Source organism: Carassius auratus, chromosome 6 (assembly GCF_003368295.1).
Source record: "Carassius auratus strain Wakin chromosome 6, ASM336829v1, whole genome shotgun sequence".
Lineage (NCBI taxonomy): Eukaryota > Metazoa > Chordata > Actinopteri > Cypriniformes > Cyprinidae > Carassius > Carassius auratus.
The window spans coordinates 18654849-18671301 of NC_039248.1; the positions used below are offsets into that span (position 1 = coordinate 18654849).

At 34.7% G+C, this 16453-nt stretch overlaps 4 protein-coding genes across 4 annotated transcripts; 3 read left to right on the forward strand and 1 right to left on the reverse strand.

Moving 5' to 3' along the window:
* The first annotated feature begins 1396 nt into the window (after positions 1 to 1396).
* Positions 1397 to 7753, forward strand: LOC113099505 (actin-like protein 6A). Its single transcript, XM_026264393.1, has 14 exons — positions 1397 to 1589; positions 1949 to 2025; positions 2115 to 2286; positions 2524 to 2624; positions 2734 to 2831; positions 3462 to 3556; positions 3874 to 3980; positions 4116 to 4205; positions 4299 to 4360; positions 6391 to 6505; positions 6600 to 6680; positions 6780 to 6875; positions 6967 to 7053; positions 7240 to 7753. The coding sequence occupies exons 1-14, from the start codon at positions 1565 to 1567 to the stop codon at positions 7318 to 7320; spliced, it is 1287 nt and encodes a 428-aa protein (XP_026120178.1). The 5' UTR covers positions 1397 to 1564; the 3' UTR covers positions 7321 to 7753.
* Positions 7754 to 7976: 223 nt separating this feature from the next.
* Positions 7977 to 10464, reverse strand: mrpl47 (mitochondrial ribosomal protein L47). The gene is made up of 7 exons (XM_026264396.1): positions 10285 to 10464; positions 10014 to 10144; positions 9689 to 9749; positions 9513 to 9609; positions 8645 to 8775; positions 8447 to 8542; positions 7977 to 8222 (listed from the first exon to the last, which is right to left on the reverse strand). The coding sequence occupies exons 1-7, from the start codon at positions 10416 to 10418 to the stop codon at positions 8114 to 8116; spliced, it is 759 nt and encodes a 252-aa protein (XP_026120181.1). The 5' UTR covers positions 10419 to 10464; the 3' UTR covers positions 7977 to 8113.
* A 474-nt stretch (positions 10465 to 10938) lies between these two features.
* On the forward strand, positions 10939 to 16203 carry ndufb5 (NADH:ubiquinone oxidoreductase subunit B5). Its single transcript, XM_026264405.1, has 6 exons — positions 10939 to 11107; positions 11698 to 11783; positions 11899 to 11965; positions 12065 to 12126; positions 12290 to 12396; positions 15950 to 16203. The coding sequence occupies exons 1-6, from the start codon at positions 10990 to 10992 to the stop codon at positions 16068 to 16070; spliced, it is 561 nt and encodes a 186-aa protein (XP_026120190.1). The 5' UTR covers positions 10939 to 10989; the 3' UTR covers positions 16071 to 16203.
* On the forward strand, positions 14570 to 15495 carry LOC113099532 (uncharacterized). Its single transcript, XM_026264399.1, has 2 exons — positions 14570 to 15246; positions 15337 to 15495. Exons 1-2 carry the CDS (start codon positions 14625 to 14627, stop codon positions 15363 to 15365), a joined length of 651 nt encoding a protein of 216 aa, XP_026120184.1. The 5' UTR covers positions 14570 to 14624; the 3' UTR covers positions 15366 to 15495.
* Positions 16204 to 16453: the final 250 nt, after the last annotated feature.

A 16453-nucleotide genomic window follows, 5' to 3' on the forward strand; every position in this document is an offset into this window, starting at 1 on the left:
AGAAAAAAAGAAAGATTTGACCATGCATCCATATAAGCACAAGACATATTGAGCAAAATACAATTCACTCAACTGTCTTGACTGCTTTCTGCTAGCTTTCTGTAATACAAAATAAACACTTAAATTTGATGTGCATAACAAAAATTTAACCAACAGGGCCTACTGTAATCATACAAAACTAAACCTACCTCACTTCAATAGAATTATTATTTTTATTTATTTTTTGGCATTACACTTTATTGCTTTTTTTTTTTCTTTACTTTGATATAAAGTTATCCACTCAGTGCGTTTTACTACGGAGCCCCGTATATGACATGGAAGAAAAAATAAATAAATTGTGCGCACTATTTACTAATTAGTTCCCTCAATGTACTAAAACGTGCACATGATTACTATTGCGTTCCCTCGATTTACTATTGTGTGCGCACGATTTAGCAAATCGAGCGAATAGTAAATCGAGGCAATGCAATAGTAATCGGGTGCACGTTTTAGTACAGTTAGGGAATTAATTAGTAAATCATGCACGCTATTTATCCTAATATTTTCCTCCATGTCATGTGCGGGGCTCCGTATTTTACACTGTTTGCGCAGCCTATGGTTTTGAGCATACCACAACAAATATTATATAGAATAGAACTCAAATGATGGGCATTGAAGTTATATTTTTGTGGGTGCCAGCACATATTGGAATCATAGGAAAATGAAATGGCAGATAAGGCTGCAAAGGAGGCCACAAAAAGAGAATACATCGACGTGACAGTTAACATCAGTAAGAGCATTATTAAACAGAAGTTGAAGAAAAGGTGGCAAAAGCAGTGGGAGGAAGAGAGGAAAGGACGGTGGTTTTACAAAATTAGGAGGAGAGTGGGAGAAATTAGATGTGCAAGAAGGAAAAGGAGAGAAGAGACAATTATATCTAGACTTAGATTTGGGCACACAGGGTTAAACAGCACTTTATTTAAAATAGGTAAGCAAATAACACCAGAAGATGTGAATACTGTGGGCAACAAGAGACAATAGAACACATCTTGGTGCACTGTAAGAAATATGAGGGAAAAAGATGGGAAATGATCCGAAACCTTAGAATGGAAAGAATAAATATTGATTTAGTAGAAATTCTTAGAAACACTCAAGAGATAAGTGCTATGCAATCGTTTTTCATTATCTTAGAATAATCAATATGGTTGAAAAGGTTTAGTTGATTTTGTTTTGTTTTGTTGAATCGATTAAATTTTGTTTTGAATAAAATAAGTAGTAGTCGTTCATCCACACTCCATACCAGTTGGTGGCAGTAATGCACCTTTTCGTTGTGTGCCAACCGCCAAGAAAAACTCTAGAAAAGAAGAAGAGTAGCATAGTTGCATTTCATCCTCCATGCGACTGGTGGCGCTGCTTAAAGAACCTCAACCACAGGCCACCATAATCCTCTCAAGACAAAGATGTCTGATTCGTTTCCTTTGTTGTGATAGTGAAAACACGAATCATACGGCTCTTATTTTATATCCCCTCTTTTAAAATAAGAAATCAAACAGTTGTCTTCTGTCGGTATTGACCAGCTGCAAAAATGAGTGGCGGAGTTTATGGCGGAGGTAAGTGCGATTTTGGAGGGAGAATCAAATGAATGAGTGCGCCACGTTTATGAGCTCGCTAGCCATCAAATTAGCATGACATGATTAGTTCTACTTTTATTTAGTTAAAATTAGCTTAAAGTCCACGTTTATGATGCTTTGTAGAATAGATAGATACAGCAGAATATTGAGTGCGCCGTTAATGGAAATAAAATATTAAGTGCGTAGTTAAATATAAAAACTAAAATTGCTGGACGACTTACGTATTGAAACAGATTTTCATATTTATTTATTACAAGAGTTCATAGGTACTGTGTGTGTTTAAGTTGTAGTTGTATACTCATCTGTCTCTTTTGGGGCGTTTATTTTTTTCTTCACAGATGAAGTCGGAGCTCTCGTCTTTGACATGGGCTCATATTCGGTGAGAGCTGGATATGCAGGAGAGGATTGTCCCAAGGTGTGAGCTGTTATATGAATACGTATCTTGGTGATAAAGCTGAAAGGAAAAACTAAGTTTTAAGCGTACATTTGTTCTGTGAATTCTAGGCTGACTTCCCTACTGTGATCGGTGTAACTCTGGACCGGGAGGATGGCAGTACACCGATGGAGACTGATGGAGAGAAGGGAAAGAGCGGCACCACCTACTACATCGACACTAACCAGCTCAGGGTCCCGAGAGAAAGCATGGAGGTCATGTCACCTCTCAAAAATGGAATGAGTATGTTATTTTATATATGGGTTAAAAGCTGATTTCAAGCAACAAAACAATAAAAGTAAAGCCTTAAATGTTATTTTGTCATGCATGAGAAAACTAAACTGTAATTCTGTCTGGCAGGAGTTCATATCATAAAACCAGAATTATTAATAGTCCAGTAGAACCAGAATTATTAGATGTCAGTAAAAGCCTCTTATTTGTGCAGTCTGTATGAAAACCATTTTCCTTTTTTCTCTGAAGTTGAGGACTGGGACAGTTTCCAAGCCATTTTAGATCACACCTACAAAATGCACTTCAAATCAGAGCCCAGTCTGCATCCAGTCCTGATGTCAGAGGCATCGGTATGTTGATTTTCGGCCATAAATCCAATCTGCAGGTTTGATCATACACATGCTATTTGCTGGGATGCTTCAGCTGACTCCATGTGAACTTGTTTTCTTCATCTTGCAGTGGAACACACGAGCAAAAAGAGAGAAGCTGACTGAACTAATGTTTGAGCATTACAACATTCCTGCTTTCTTCTTGTGCAAATCAGCCGTCCTGTCTGCGTATCCTTTATTTTAATTTGCTGGCTAAAAGATTTGACAATGCAAATCTCTGAAAGGCACCTTAGTTGCAGATCAGTGGTTTTGTAACCATGGGGAATTAGGATGACTTAAAATAAGCCAAAATAACTTAAAAACAAGATATTTCTTATATTACATTTCCCCCACAACACCCCTTTTTGTCTTTGAAGGAGTGTCTGGATATATGAGGTATCCTAATTTTACAAATGTTTAAAAGCACCGTAAGCCCAAGTTGTCTCGTAGCTCTATTGGTTTAATGGGTTTGTGATGTACTTAAGCTTACAATGCTTTTGGGGAACACGGTCCTGGAAAAGACATTGAAATAAAAAAAATTTTTTTTTGAATTAATATATATTTTTTTTCTAGTTTTCTAAGTGCTAAAATATTTACCAGGAAGAAATTAAAAAGTGAGACAAATATTATACATTTTATATTAAAAAAATAAGTGTTTTTTATAGAATATTTTTCATTATTTGTATCCAGTAAATCACAACCATCTGGAAAGGTAATGCGGCCTAAATATCAATATTGGCAAGGGAAAAGGTTTCAGCTTATTTAGAATTACTTTATAGAAAATAAATGAAATGTTAATTCCTTAACTCAGCGTTTCAGGTTTGCCAATGGACGGTCCACAGGTTTAGTGTTAGATAGTGGATCAACACACACAACTGCTATTCCTGTGCACGATGGTTATGTCCTACAACAAGGTAATTCAGAAACAGTAGTTTATATATATATATATATATATATATATATATATATATATATATATATATATATATATATATATATATATATATATATATATATATATATATATATTATATATATATTTTTTTTATTCATTTAAAAAATGTGATTTTATATAATATAGTAGATAGGGTAATGTTGAAGTTGAATTGTGCACAATTACTACAACATGTTATTTATATTAATGTACATATTTGTTTTTTTTTTATTTTATCTATGATTTCAAATATATACATTGCTGATATTTCTATAATGTATGTTTTTGATCTTGCAGGCATTGTAAAGTCTCCTCTTGCTGGTGACTTCATGAGTATGCAGTGTAGAGAGCTGTTTCAAGAGTTAGGTGTTGAAATAGTGCCTCCGTATGTGATTGCATCAAAGGTGAGGACTACTTGGGTTCATTCTTTTCAGTCGTCATATAATAATGGAGGTTGGCATGCTCACGATGTTCTTGCGGTGGTGGGGAGTAGATAAAATGTTTAATGAAAAATTAATATTAGTGTTTTGTCATTAAAGGATTCAGTTCGTGAAGGAGCTCCAGCCAGTTGGAAGAAGAAAGAGAAACTACCTCAAGTTACCCGTTCATGGCATAACTATATGTGTAACGTAAGTGATCAAAATCATAGAGGAGTGTTACTGAACATACTGAAGTGCATTTCTATCATGTGTTATGTAGTAACTGTTGCTCTGTCTTTTCAGACTGTCATACAGGATTTCCAGGCCTCTGTGCTTCAGGTGTCAGATTCGTCCTATGATGAACAGTAAGTTCAATTCATTTTCATACAACACCGTTCAAAAGTTTTGGGTCAGCGAGTTTTAAAATGAATGAAATCAATACTTTTATTCTGCAGGCACATAGTAAATTAATCAAAAGTAACATTAAATACTTTTTCTTTTTTTGAGATTCAACATTGGGTAAACATTTAGATTTCAAATATTGTGTGTCATACATCGGTTTACCATAAACCTGAGCATAGTATTCATCAGATTAAAAACATTTTCATGGAGAGAGAGCTCTTTCTATGCATTATAAACATTAGCTCGTGAAAGTAAAATCAATCCTGTGCGGTATTTCATGGTGAACTCATTTGTTACCATTTTAATGTGAATTCTTCCAGCTTCCGGTTAACAAATGCTGTTACCTGTTGTAATTTCCATCTGTGTATTTATAGTTGGACTTTCCTGTGACAAACCATTTCCTGTTGAGTCTCTTTTTAGTAGCCACCATTAGTATTTTTCTTCAATCTTGCGGTAGATATATAAAGGTTTTACTTTCTATGTGCAATACACATTTAAAAATATATCTTGAAAACATTGTGTATCTCTCTCCAAAATCTAAGAGAGCTGGACAGTCCCCAAAAATATTTTGGTTCCCACAATTTTCCCAGCAAACTGCAGTGTTACTAACATAGTGAGAGTTCTCTATATCTGTCAGATCGATCAGTCTGGGCAATATGTTCATTAAAGAAGATTTAATCCTTCAACTGAAAATGAAGAAATGAAGTAATTATTTTTTGTGTGTAGGACAATAGTTTTGTCATAGTTTTGTTTTTTGCCATGCCAAGGGGTATCATCTTCCATTTTCTACTGATGGACTATATTTATATGAAAGCAACTGGGTTTCAGCTATATTCACTTTATATCCTAAATGTTTTCCACATTGTTCTAATGGTTGCATTCATTTAGGTAAAGAATCTGTAGGTTGCCCTGGGTACATCAAAATATTGTCCGCATAGTTTAATTTATATACATTTTCCCTTCATATCCTCATTTTGTGTCATTTCTTGGCCAGTTGTTCCAAGTACAATGAGTAAGAGTACAAAGAGTAACTTAACCATGCACAGCTTGATCTTGAGCCTCTTTCTGGAGCAAAAATATTTTTTTCATCCCTATTGCTTACATTTTTCCCCACCACTAAATAAAGGTAATTGTAATTTTTTTTTTCTCGGAATTGGGAGTTCATAAATTGCAATTCTGACTTTGTAACTCAAAATTCTGAATAAACAAAACTTTATAATTATTTTTAATTATACTGAATAAAAAATGAAACAAGATAATTGTGACATTTTAATTCTTTTAATGTCTAATTCTGACTTTTTCTCAGAATTGCGAGTTCATATCTTGCAGTTCTGACTTTATAACACGCAATTGCAAGTTACAAAGTCAAAATTGCAAGTTATAAAGTCAGAATTGTGAGATATTAACTCGCAATTCTGAGAGAAAAGTCAGTATTGTGACATAAAATGTCACACCTTTTATGTAAATATTACCTTGTTTTATATTTTATTCAGTCTTGGAAACGGGCTTCAATAATTTAGAGCCCAATGTTATGAAAGAAGTATTATTGAAGTAAGTTCATTTTAAATGCCATGTCTCCCTCTGCCATGTATGTTGGTTTACTCAAAAATCTAAAGCAGTATAACCGTTCAATATCCATGTATTAGAATGATTTCTAAGGATCATGTGTGACTGCTGAAAATTTAGCAGGAATGAATTGCCTTTAACATATATTAGGATAAAAAAGTTATTCAGAATTTTAACAGTATTTCACAATATGATTGATTTTACTGTATTTTTAATCAAACAAATAAAGGGTTTGTGAGGAGAAGACACTTCTCTCAAAACCATTTAAGTTTTAGTGACCCTAAACTTATGAAAGGTATTTATATAACATTCTAAGTTTAGATATCATATTTAACTTTATCAGTTGTGCTTTTTTTAGGTATGTGCAATGCTTATAATCTTAATGGAAAAAGAAAAACACCACATTGTCACAATTTGTCTTGTACAGAGTAGCTGCCCAGATGCCCACTGTTCATTATGAGCTGCCTAATGGGTACAACTGTGATTTCGGAGCTGAAAGACTTAAGATCCCGGAGGGTCTTTTTGACCCTTCGAACGCTAAGGCAAGAAATATCCTTCTCACACTGTCCAATTTTCATGAAAATGAAATGTTGTTATTATTATTATTTTTCTTACGGCATCTTAACATTTTGACAGGGTCTGTCAGGGAACACCATGCTGGGAGTCAGCCATGTTGTGACCACCAGCGTCGGCATGTGTGACATAGACATTCGACCAGTAAGATTTGAAAACTCTGCAGTACATCTACATGTCCTGTATCTTTGCTGCCAATACAGGCGACATTATGCTTCCCATTTCTTTTCTTTTTTTAAACAGGGCCTGTATGGCAGTGTGGTAGTTACAGGAGGAAACACTCTCATCCAAGGCTTTACAGACAGACTGAACAGAGAACTTTCGCAGAAGACACCACCCGTAAGTGGCACATTTTAGTTTGCTTTATATTGATTAGTTGTTGTTTTTTTTTCTTTATAACAACATGGATTGTTTTGTGACTTTTGTGCAGAGTATGCGTTTGAAATTGATCGCGAACAACACAACTGTTGAGCGCAGATTTAGCGCCTGGATTGGGGGCTCTATCCTCGCATCTCTGGTGAGTAGTGTTCACTAGGGCTCTCACGGGATCAGATTTTAACTGCACAATTGGTGATGCTATAGTATTAGCACAGTATCAATATATATATATTTTTTTTTTCTCCACTGTCAATATGTTCACCTCTTGATTTAATTCTAATACCACCACAATATATTAATTATGTCTCTGTTGTGTTACTTTTAGGGAACTTTCCAGCAAATGTGGATTTCAAAGCAGGAGTATGAGGAAGGTGGGAAACAGTGTGTTGACAGGAAGTGCCCTTAACCAGTTCAATCAACACCTGGTGGCTTTCAGAGGGAGAAGAAAAAGAATACCACCACCTAGTAGAAAAAAAAACCCTTCTTAGTGGACTCAGGAACTAACAAGGACACTGTTATTTTTAGTGCAAACAAACCATATTTTAAAGAGTTTGACATGGTTGCGCTCTTTTCTACTCTTCAACATATTTTCATATATCCAGTTTGACGACATCAGTGTTTCTGATCACCTGAATTATTTTAAATAACAATAAGAAGGTTGTGTGTTTTGGAACAAAGGATATCTATCCCTCAACTGAATCAGTGCTTTAAACAGTTGAAAGTGTTTTTTGATTTACACCACTTTGCCGCTTCCTAGAAACACACCACAGAAAACAAACCAAATGTTTATGCTTTTAACAATTGATCGGCCGTTTTGAGAATAAACTTTTTTTTTTTTTGTTAAACTGGTCTAAATTTCTCTCATATTACATAGAGAGATAAAATTGTTAATGTGTAGTGATTGTGCACATTTGTATTTAAAGTTTTGTTCTAATAATTAGTACATTTCAACTTGTCTATTCAGACAGTTATTAAAGTTATTCAAAAGAGAATGATTGGCAATCCTAATAATTTACACGCAAAACGTAAAGAGGATACTAGGAAAATATATACAAAACATTCTCCGTTACAGGTTTGAATTTATTACTTGACTGTACAACACATTTTGAATCTCCAAAACTTGCAGAGAGAAAAAGAAATAAAAAAAGTGTTACATGATGAAAAGACTATATGAAATGCGAAAAGTCTTGCAAGTGGTTTCATGCAAGTGCAGTCTTTTTTGGAAATATTGTGGCAAGCCTTTCTTGGCTTCTCTTCTCTCTTTTTTCTTTCCGTATTTTACTCCTCAGGTATTTTTCAAGGCTCAACCTAAAATACAGAACAGCAAAGTTAAACATTACTGTGTTGCAAGCAAGAAAATGTAACTTGCTTAACGTCACATTTGTTAGCATCAATAAGGAGACCAGAATTTCAGAGCTTAAATATTCACATGAGAATTCCACAGGAAACTTTGCATTCACTTGCAAAGAATACAAAACTTTTGTGAGAACGTCCAAACATTTTTTGGTTGACTTGTAAAATCTGAGACTTGCCTTGTGTAAGGGGCCACATGTGATGGTTCAAAGAATCGCCGTCTTTTGTATCTGGAGTTCAGGTACCAGGGGATCGGATGTTCCTTGAAGCGGTACCTGATGAATAAACATGCTTGCTATAAGTTACATTACACAAACACTAAATAGATGTGCATGCAAGAACAATCTGCAAAATATTTACTCATTTAATTTGCTTACCAGAAGGTTTTACCAAAAACATTTCTGCGCCATTCGCCCGGTCTGCCTCGCTCTTGTCCCGTCTGCAGCAAGCGCAGAGCATCCTCACGTTCTGTTACAACTGTGTCAAGACGCTTCATTGACCTTTCAACCTATTAGAAGAATTCAGAATGGAAATATTGGTTCTTCCATGTACACTTGACAAATTGAGGAGAACAGGCACAGATTCACCCCGTGTTTCAACTTTAGCTGTTCTTGGATGTCATGTCCTTAAAAGAGAGTCATATGACCAAGAATAATCTCAGCAGATAAGACTTGGCAGGTTGTGCCAATATGTCCCTTCACAACAATGGTTATTAAAGACATTTGATCAAATAGATTTGTTTTCTATAGTACTGATCACCGGTACTTTAAAATATAATTTATTGCAGTGATGGCAAAGCTGAATCTGCAGCAGGTGTTACTCCAGTCTTCAGTGTCAAAGGATCTTTCAGAAATCATTCTAATATGCTGCTGACTTGGTATTCAAGAAACATTTTTTTATCGTTATTATCAGTGTTGAAAACAGTTGTGCAAGTTTATTTCTGGAAGCCATGATACATGATTTTTTTTTTTTTCCTCTTCAGGATTCTTTTATAAATATCTCAAAAGAGCAGCATGTTGGTTTTGGTAGATTTTTTTGTATTTTTATATAAATGTAAAAATGTTCAATGCCACAATCAACTGACTGCAACTTTTGCTGAAGCGTAATTCTTACTAAACCAAGCAGTTTACCAAAGTACTACATCGTCAATGTACCATAGGAACACCAGAATACTTTTTTTTCAAGGTTATACCATTTTATCAAAGGAAACTAAATAATTCAGTTACATTTCAACAAATTTGATACCTTTTTGAGGCGCTCTGGGCTGGGCATGGGAAGACGCTGTCGTTTTGCCTCCTGTTCTAAAGTGAGTAACATGTTCTTTTCCTTCAAAAGAACATACCTGCAAAATACAAATTGTATATTAATATTCATTTTATTTTACTTTAACTTAGAAAGTCTATGAAAAGCTACTCAATTACCAAAGTTTGTGTAAGTCTTCGTTACTTTTCACTCGAAGCTGTTTGGCAGTCCATGGAGCACCTTTGAGGTAGAAAAAAAATATATAATAATTAATGATATGTAAAAATTGATAGCCTGAATGCACTGTAAGTCGCTTTGGATAAAAGCGTCTGCTAAATGCATAAATTTAAATTTAATTTAATCAATACAACATATAATCAAATAATGAGATGGTAGATTAATATGACTATCTCTGTCTAGATAGAGACCTCACTTGTTTTGAGACAAAGACTACAGCTTATAGTAACTGAAAAAAGGTGAAATGGTATGTAATATTGCTGGCACCTGATTTAACTGTTTGTTCGCCCCAGTTCTCTGGCAGGTCAAAAAATTCTTCCAGTCCTCTTCTGACACAGGATGTGTGGAGAGCTCGGTTATTCACGGAGCTTCTGAACCACCACGAGTCATACGTTTGGCTAAATTTCGACAGAAATGAAAAAAAGTTAATATTAATTGGTGATATATTAAACCATGCTTCGTTCATTCTGGTTAAGACACTATCATGATGCACTGACATTTAAGCCCGACATATAATCATAAAGAGAGAAAAAAATACCTTCGTTGACACAAATGAAGTTTGGAGAAGGCCTGAGTCGCAGACTGAGGCTGTGCGTATGAAGAGACTGTAACGACACGCTGAAACTGTCTGCAGACCGCGGCAGTCAGGCGGCTCGTCACGGCCGCGGACATCTTGACAATGTCAACCGAAACGATGAACGGAAGCGTGCAGCGCCACCTGTCGGGCAGCAGTGTGTATTAACAACAGCACATTTCTCTACGGTAAAAGTCCCTACGTTTTTTTAAGTCACATTAAAATTTTATTTTTTTATTATTATTATTATTATTATATTATATTATTATTATTATTTTTGAATTCATCCTTTATTTGTGCTACTTTCCAAATGCCAATTCATAGACCCAGAATTTCAGCCAGTTAATTCTTTTAAGTATAATGAATTAAAGAACCGAAGTGCAATTTCTTCAATCGAATAAAATACTACCATACATTAACACATTTATCTGTTCTCATTAAAAAAAAATGTTTCGATTCAAATGGTATTCTATTCTATTCTATCAAGCTGTTCAAAATAAATTCTAATTATTTACAATTTTTCTTAATTAATTTCCGAAATCAACAGCTATTTTGAGGATCATCTTTGAACGCCATCTACGAACCTTTCACTACGTAAGAATGGAGGACCCGGCTTCACTCTGCGTCAGATGAGCCAATCAGAGAAGGCCTTCTTCACGGTCAACAATCATGGTGGGCATGAGCCTTCTGAGGACGGCGGCTGCTTTTACAGCCCGATTAAACCCGCTGAAACGGACATGTCAGTCTTCAAATCTGCTCTCCAGGACTGTTGCACGTTCAGAACAAGGTAAATAATATTTATTCTTACTAAACGCAACGACATGACTGTTGAGAAGGATTCTTTTTAGGAGTGACCTTGCTTTGCTTGCTTAGCATGTTGAGTGTGAACTGGCCTCTACAACAATCCCGCTTGAACCTGTAACCTTCCTATAGCTATATCACATATAGCTGTTAAACTATGTATATACGTACATATACTGATGTTACATAGCCATATAACATATAATAGCCAATTAACATTTTCTGATTCAAAATGTTCCTTGAGTTTCTTACCCGTTGCTTGTAACGTTAAGTGTCGACGTGCGAAGCTAACCAAGTTTGTCAAACAAACAAACATGTTTTTAAGTTAGTCAAACGCAGTACTTTGGCCTTCATTGTGTTTGTAACAGTTTTACTTCCACTTAAGACTTAACAGTTGGATTTGCATCTGTAGCTGTTTGTTACTCTTGCTTTAGGTTAATTTTGTATTAAATGTAACTTCCTGTTGAATAAAACGTTTTTTTTTTATTCAGCAATGCTGTGGTAATGTGTGTTGACTTGCTGATGTTCTTTTTTTTTCTTGTTTTTAAGACCTATTTTAATGTTGTTCTTTTACAGTTGTTGTCCGTCATGGGAGCCATGGGAAAAGGATGTTTATCATCAAGCCCACTGACTTCTATGACAGAAGATTTCTTCACCTGCTGGTAAAACTTGTTATAAATACTTTTCTTCCTTTGCATATTATTTATAATACTCATTCCAATAATAATTTCAAATAATTTACCAGTCTTTCTCTCCTCTCTTGTTTTGTGACACCAGAAATATTACATTCTTCTCGCTGGCATCCCTGTGGCAGCTCTTGTGACGTTTGTTAATATTTTCATAGGTAAATTTGTCATGTAATTGGTAATTTTTCTTCCTGTAGCTTCTGTACCTGCCATAATAACTTGAATAATGTCAGTTACATCTGCAATTCACTAAACAGGAGAATCTGAGTTAGCGGAGATACCCGAAGGTTACGAACCAGAGCACTGGGAGTACTACAAGGTATTCTAAAATGTAACTGCATGAAAACATCAAATACATTTTAACAGGCTGTAAAAAAGTGCCCAATGTAATTGTATTTATTTATTTATTTTTGTATTGTGTCGCTGCTGTCATAAATGCTTCTGCTCTTTTCTTTCATTGGTTTGTCTTCATTATATCTTAGCATCCCATCACCCGCTGGATTGCTCGTAGCTTTTATGACAGCCCAGTGAAGGACTATGAGAAAATGATGGCACTTATCCAGATGGAGGCCGAGAAGGCTGAAATGAGGTAAGCTGTCTTTATATGATTCAGCTAATTAGGATCAATAAGAATATGAAGTATTTTACATTTATGTATTTACATTTTAAGAATTAATTTAAATTTTCCTACATATTTGGCAATACTCTACATATAAGGTAGAATTTTTTTTTTTTAACCACAAACATTTTCTGCAAATGTACTTGCCCTCAGGCAGTCCAAGATGTAGCTTAATTTTGTTTCTTCATCAGAAAAGATTTGGAAACATTTAGCATTACATCACTTGCTCATCAGTGGATCTTATGCAGTGAATGGGTGCCGTCAGAATGAGAGTCCAAACAGTTTCTAAAAACATCACAATAATCAACAAGTAATTAACATGAGTTGATTTAATCAATAAACATATTGTGAATTGAAATGTAAATGAAGATGTTTTTTTTTTTTTTTTTACTTCAAACTGCCTCTTCCTGCTGAAAACGAATCCCCAATCATAAATTGCTCCGAAACATAAATTGGTGCCTATGCAACAGTGTATGGACTCTTTCACTGGAGGAAGCATCATTATGGATTATCGAATGATATTTTGGCCAGAAGGAACAGTTTAAAGTTTAAATTGATGGATGTGGATTACTTGTGGATTATTATTACTTTTTTATTATCTGTTAAGACTCTCATTCTGAAGGCACCAATTCACTGCAGTGAATTAGCATTTTAAGCATATGTTTGATTTGTGGGGGAACTATTATTTTAACTGCATTAGCTAAAATGTAATAACAATTAAAATACTTTTAAAGCCTTTATTAATCTTAGTTAATTTCATTATTAAAACAAAAGTTATATCTCTTAATACTGTCTGATGGACCTGACTCTGAACTAACTCAACGGTTGTGATTAATAGAGATAAATACATACGTTAACAAATGCATTGGACATTGTTAGTGAGCTTTAATGAATGGATTAAGATTTGTTACAGGGATAGTTCACCCAAAAATTAAAATTCTGTCATTTTTTTTCCTCGCCTTCAAATTGTTCTTAAACCTGTATGAATTTCTTTATGCTGCTAAACATGTTGAAGAATATTGGTAGCCAAAGTCTTGATGGTGCCCATTGACTTCCATATTATAAAAATATGGAAACTGTTTGGTTACCCAAATTCTTTTTTTTCAAATTCATACAGGTTTGGAACAACTTTAGGATGAGTAAAAGAGAGACATTTCATTATGGAACTGTCCCTTTCACTAACGGGACCTTACTTATTACCAAATAATTTAAATTGTAATATAAGAATCAGTGGAACTTGTATGTGTCCTTAATTTATTAGCTTTTATTGCTGACAGGAATCAGTTTTGGCAGATCTCTCAAGTGCAAATCAATACCTGGCTGGCACTTATGAGCGAGTGTCATTATGATTACGCACAGCATTCACAACCTCTCCTTAAGAACATTGCAGTTTATCTTAATAAAAAGTTTGAAAAGTAAAATTATAAGTATTGTCTTAACTTAATATTTTGTTAGCCTTTGAGTCAAAATGGATGAGAACCACAGTGGGGTTTTTTTTCTTCTGCATTTCATAATTTCTTGCTCCACGGTATGAAATGCATATGAGCAAGTAGGACAAAAACAGTTGGAATTTTATTACAAGAATTTCAGATTAATGAAAGGAGAAGGACTCAGCTGGTTATCATTTTAATGCTATAATAACTTTTAAGCCATTCTGATTAAAGTAGAATCAAAGAGATTTAGATTATCTAGTTTAACAGTCTGTAAATTCTGCTCACTAAAGCACTCTGCACCATATGTAGGTTCATTGTGTGCATTGCCTTCAGGTAAAGAAATATGACTATCATCAATAAATCATGGACTAAAAGATAAGAAGAAACGAGCAAAAACTTCTGTAGGGTTAAGGAATGAAGAAATTGTCAAACCTTGTGATGCAATTTAATGTCAGTAGCACAACAACAAAGGAACTTTGTTGTGTAGACGTCTCACAGATGCAGGTGCATTTCAATAAATTAGAATGTTGTGGAAAAGTTCATTTATTTCATTAAGTCTTCTCAAATTGTGAAACTCGTGTATTTAATTCCATGCACACATACTGAAGTACCGTAGTTTAATTCTTTGGTTCTTTTAATTGTGATGATTTTGGCTCACATTTAACAAAAACCCCCCAATTCACTCTCTCAACAAATTAGAATATGGTGACATGCCAATCAGCTAATCTACTCAAAACACCTGCAAAGGTTTCCTGAACCTTCAAAATGGTCTCTCAGTTTGGTTCACTAGGCTACACAATCATGGGGAAAACTGCTGATTTGACAGTTGTCCAGAAGACAATAATTGACACCCTTCATAGGGAGGGTAAGCAACAAACATTCATTGCCAAAGGTGCTGGCTGTTCACAGAGTGCTGTACCCAAGCATATTAACAGAAAGTTGAGTGAAAGGAAAAATTGTGGAAGAAAAAGATTCACAACCAACCAAGAAAACCGCAGCCTTATGTGGATTGTGAAGCAAAATCGAATCAAGAATTTGAGTAAACTTCACAAGGAATGGACTGATCCTGGGGTCAAGGCATACAGATGTGTCAAGGTATTTGGCTACAGTTGTCGTATTCCTCTTGTTATATGTCATATGTGTCTTACCTGGGCTAAGAAGAAGAAGAACTGGACTGTTTCCCAGTGGTCCAAAGTCCTCTTTTCAGATGATAATAACAAGTTCTGTATTTCATTTGGAAACCAAGGTCCTAGAGTCTGGAGGAAAGGTGGAGAAGCTCATAGCCCATGTTGCTTGAAGTCCAGTGTTAAGTTTCCAATGTCTGTGATGATTTGGTGTGCAGTATCATCTTCTGGCGTTGGTCCGTTGTGTTTTTTTGAAAACCAAAGTCAGTGCACCCATTTACCAAGAAATTTTGGAGCACTTCATGCTTCCTTCTGTTGAACAGCTTTTTGAAGATGCTGATTTCATTTTCCAGCAGGATTTGGCACCTGCCCACACTGCTAAAAGCACCAAATGTTGGTTAAATGACTGGCCAGCAAACTCACCAGACCTGAACCCTATAGATTCTCTTTTGTCACGAGGAAAATAAGAAACAAGAGACCAAAAATGCAGATGAGCTGAAGGCCATTATCAAAGAAACCTGGGCTTCCATACCACCTCAGCAGTGCCACAAACTGATCACCTCCATGCCGCACCGAATAGAGGAAGTAATTAAAGCAAAAGGATCCCCTACCAAGTATTGAGTACATGTACAGTAAATTAACATACTTTCCAATAGGCCAACAATTTACTAATTGTAAAAAAAAAAAAAAAAAGTTATTGGTTTTATGAAGTATTCTAATTTGCTGAGATTTGGTGGGTTTTTGTTAAATGTGAGCCAAAATCATCACAATTAAAAGAACAAAAGACTTAAACTACTTATGTCAGTGTGCATTAAATTTAATACACGAGTTTCACAATTTGAGTTGAATTACTGAAATAAATGAACTTTTCCACATCATTCTAATTTGAGATGCACCTGTATGTATCTTGTTTTTATGTAGCCTAACTGATTATCTATAATTTATGATCCTCTGTTTTTCTTATAGACATCTACAACTTGAAGTCCGCCGACACATGAGAGAAAAAGGAGATGGACCCTGGTTCCAGGTTCAGACACTTGATAAGAATCTCATCGACCACAGCCCCAAGTCATCCCCGGATAACTAGGAGTGGTTATGCATACCTGTCCAAAATATTCAGCAGTTATACAATGTATAATGTATGGTTATAAATAAAATTATCAAGGTTTTTTTTTTTTTTTTTGCCTCTGGCACCAATAAACTAATGATTATAAATAGTTTACTGCTCTTTTGAGTATTCCTTCAAGAATTTACCCTGAAATTCAAATGTAATCATTTACAGATTTCAGACTGTTCAATGCAAAAATATATTTTATGTTCTCAGAAGATTTGGAATACAGTAAATACTGACTGCTATTTTTATGTTTATAGAAGCTTTAAAGCTCCTTACACTATTCTTTATATTTTCATGAAAAAAAATAAAAAATAATAATATATAAATAAATAATATAAATATATTATTATTATTAT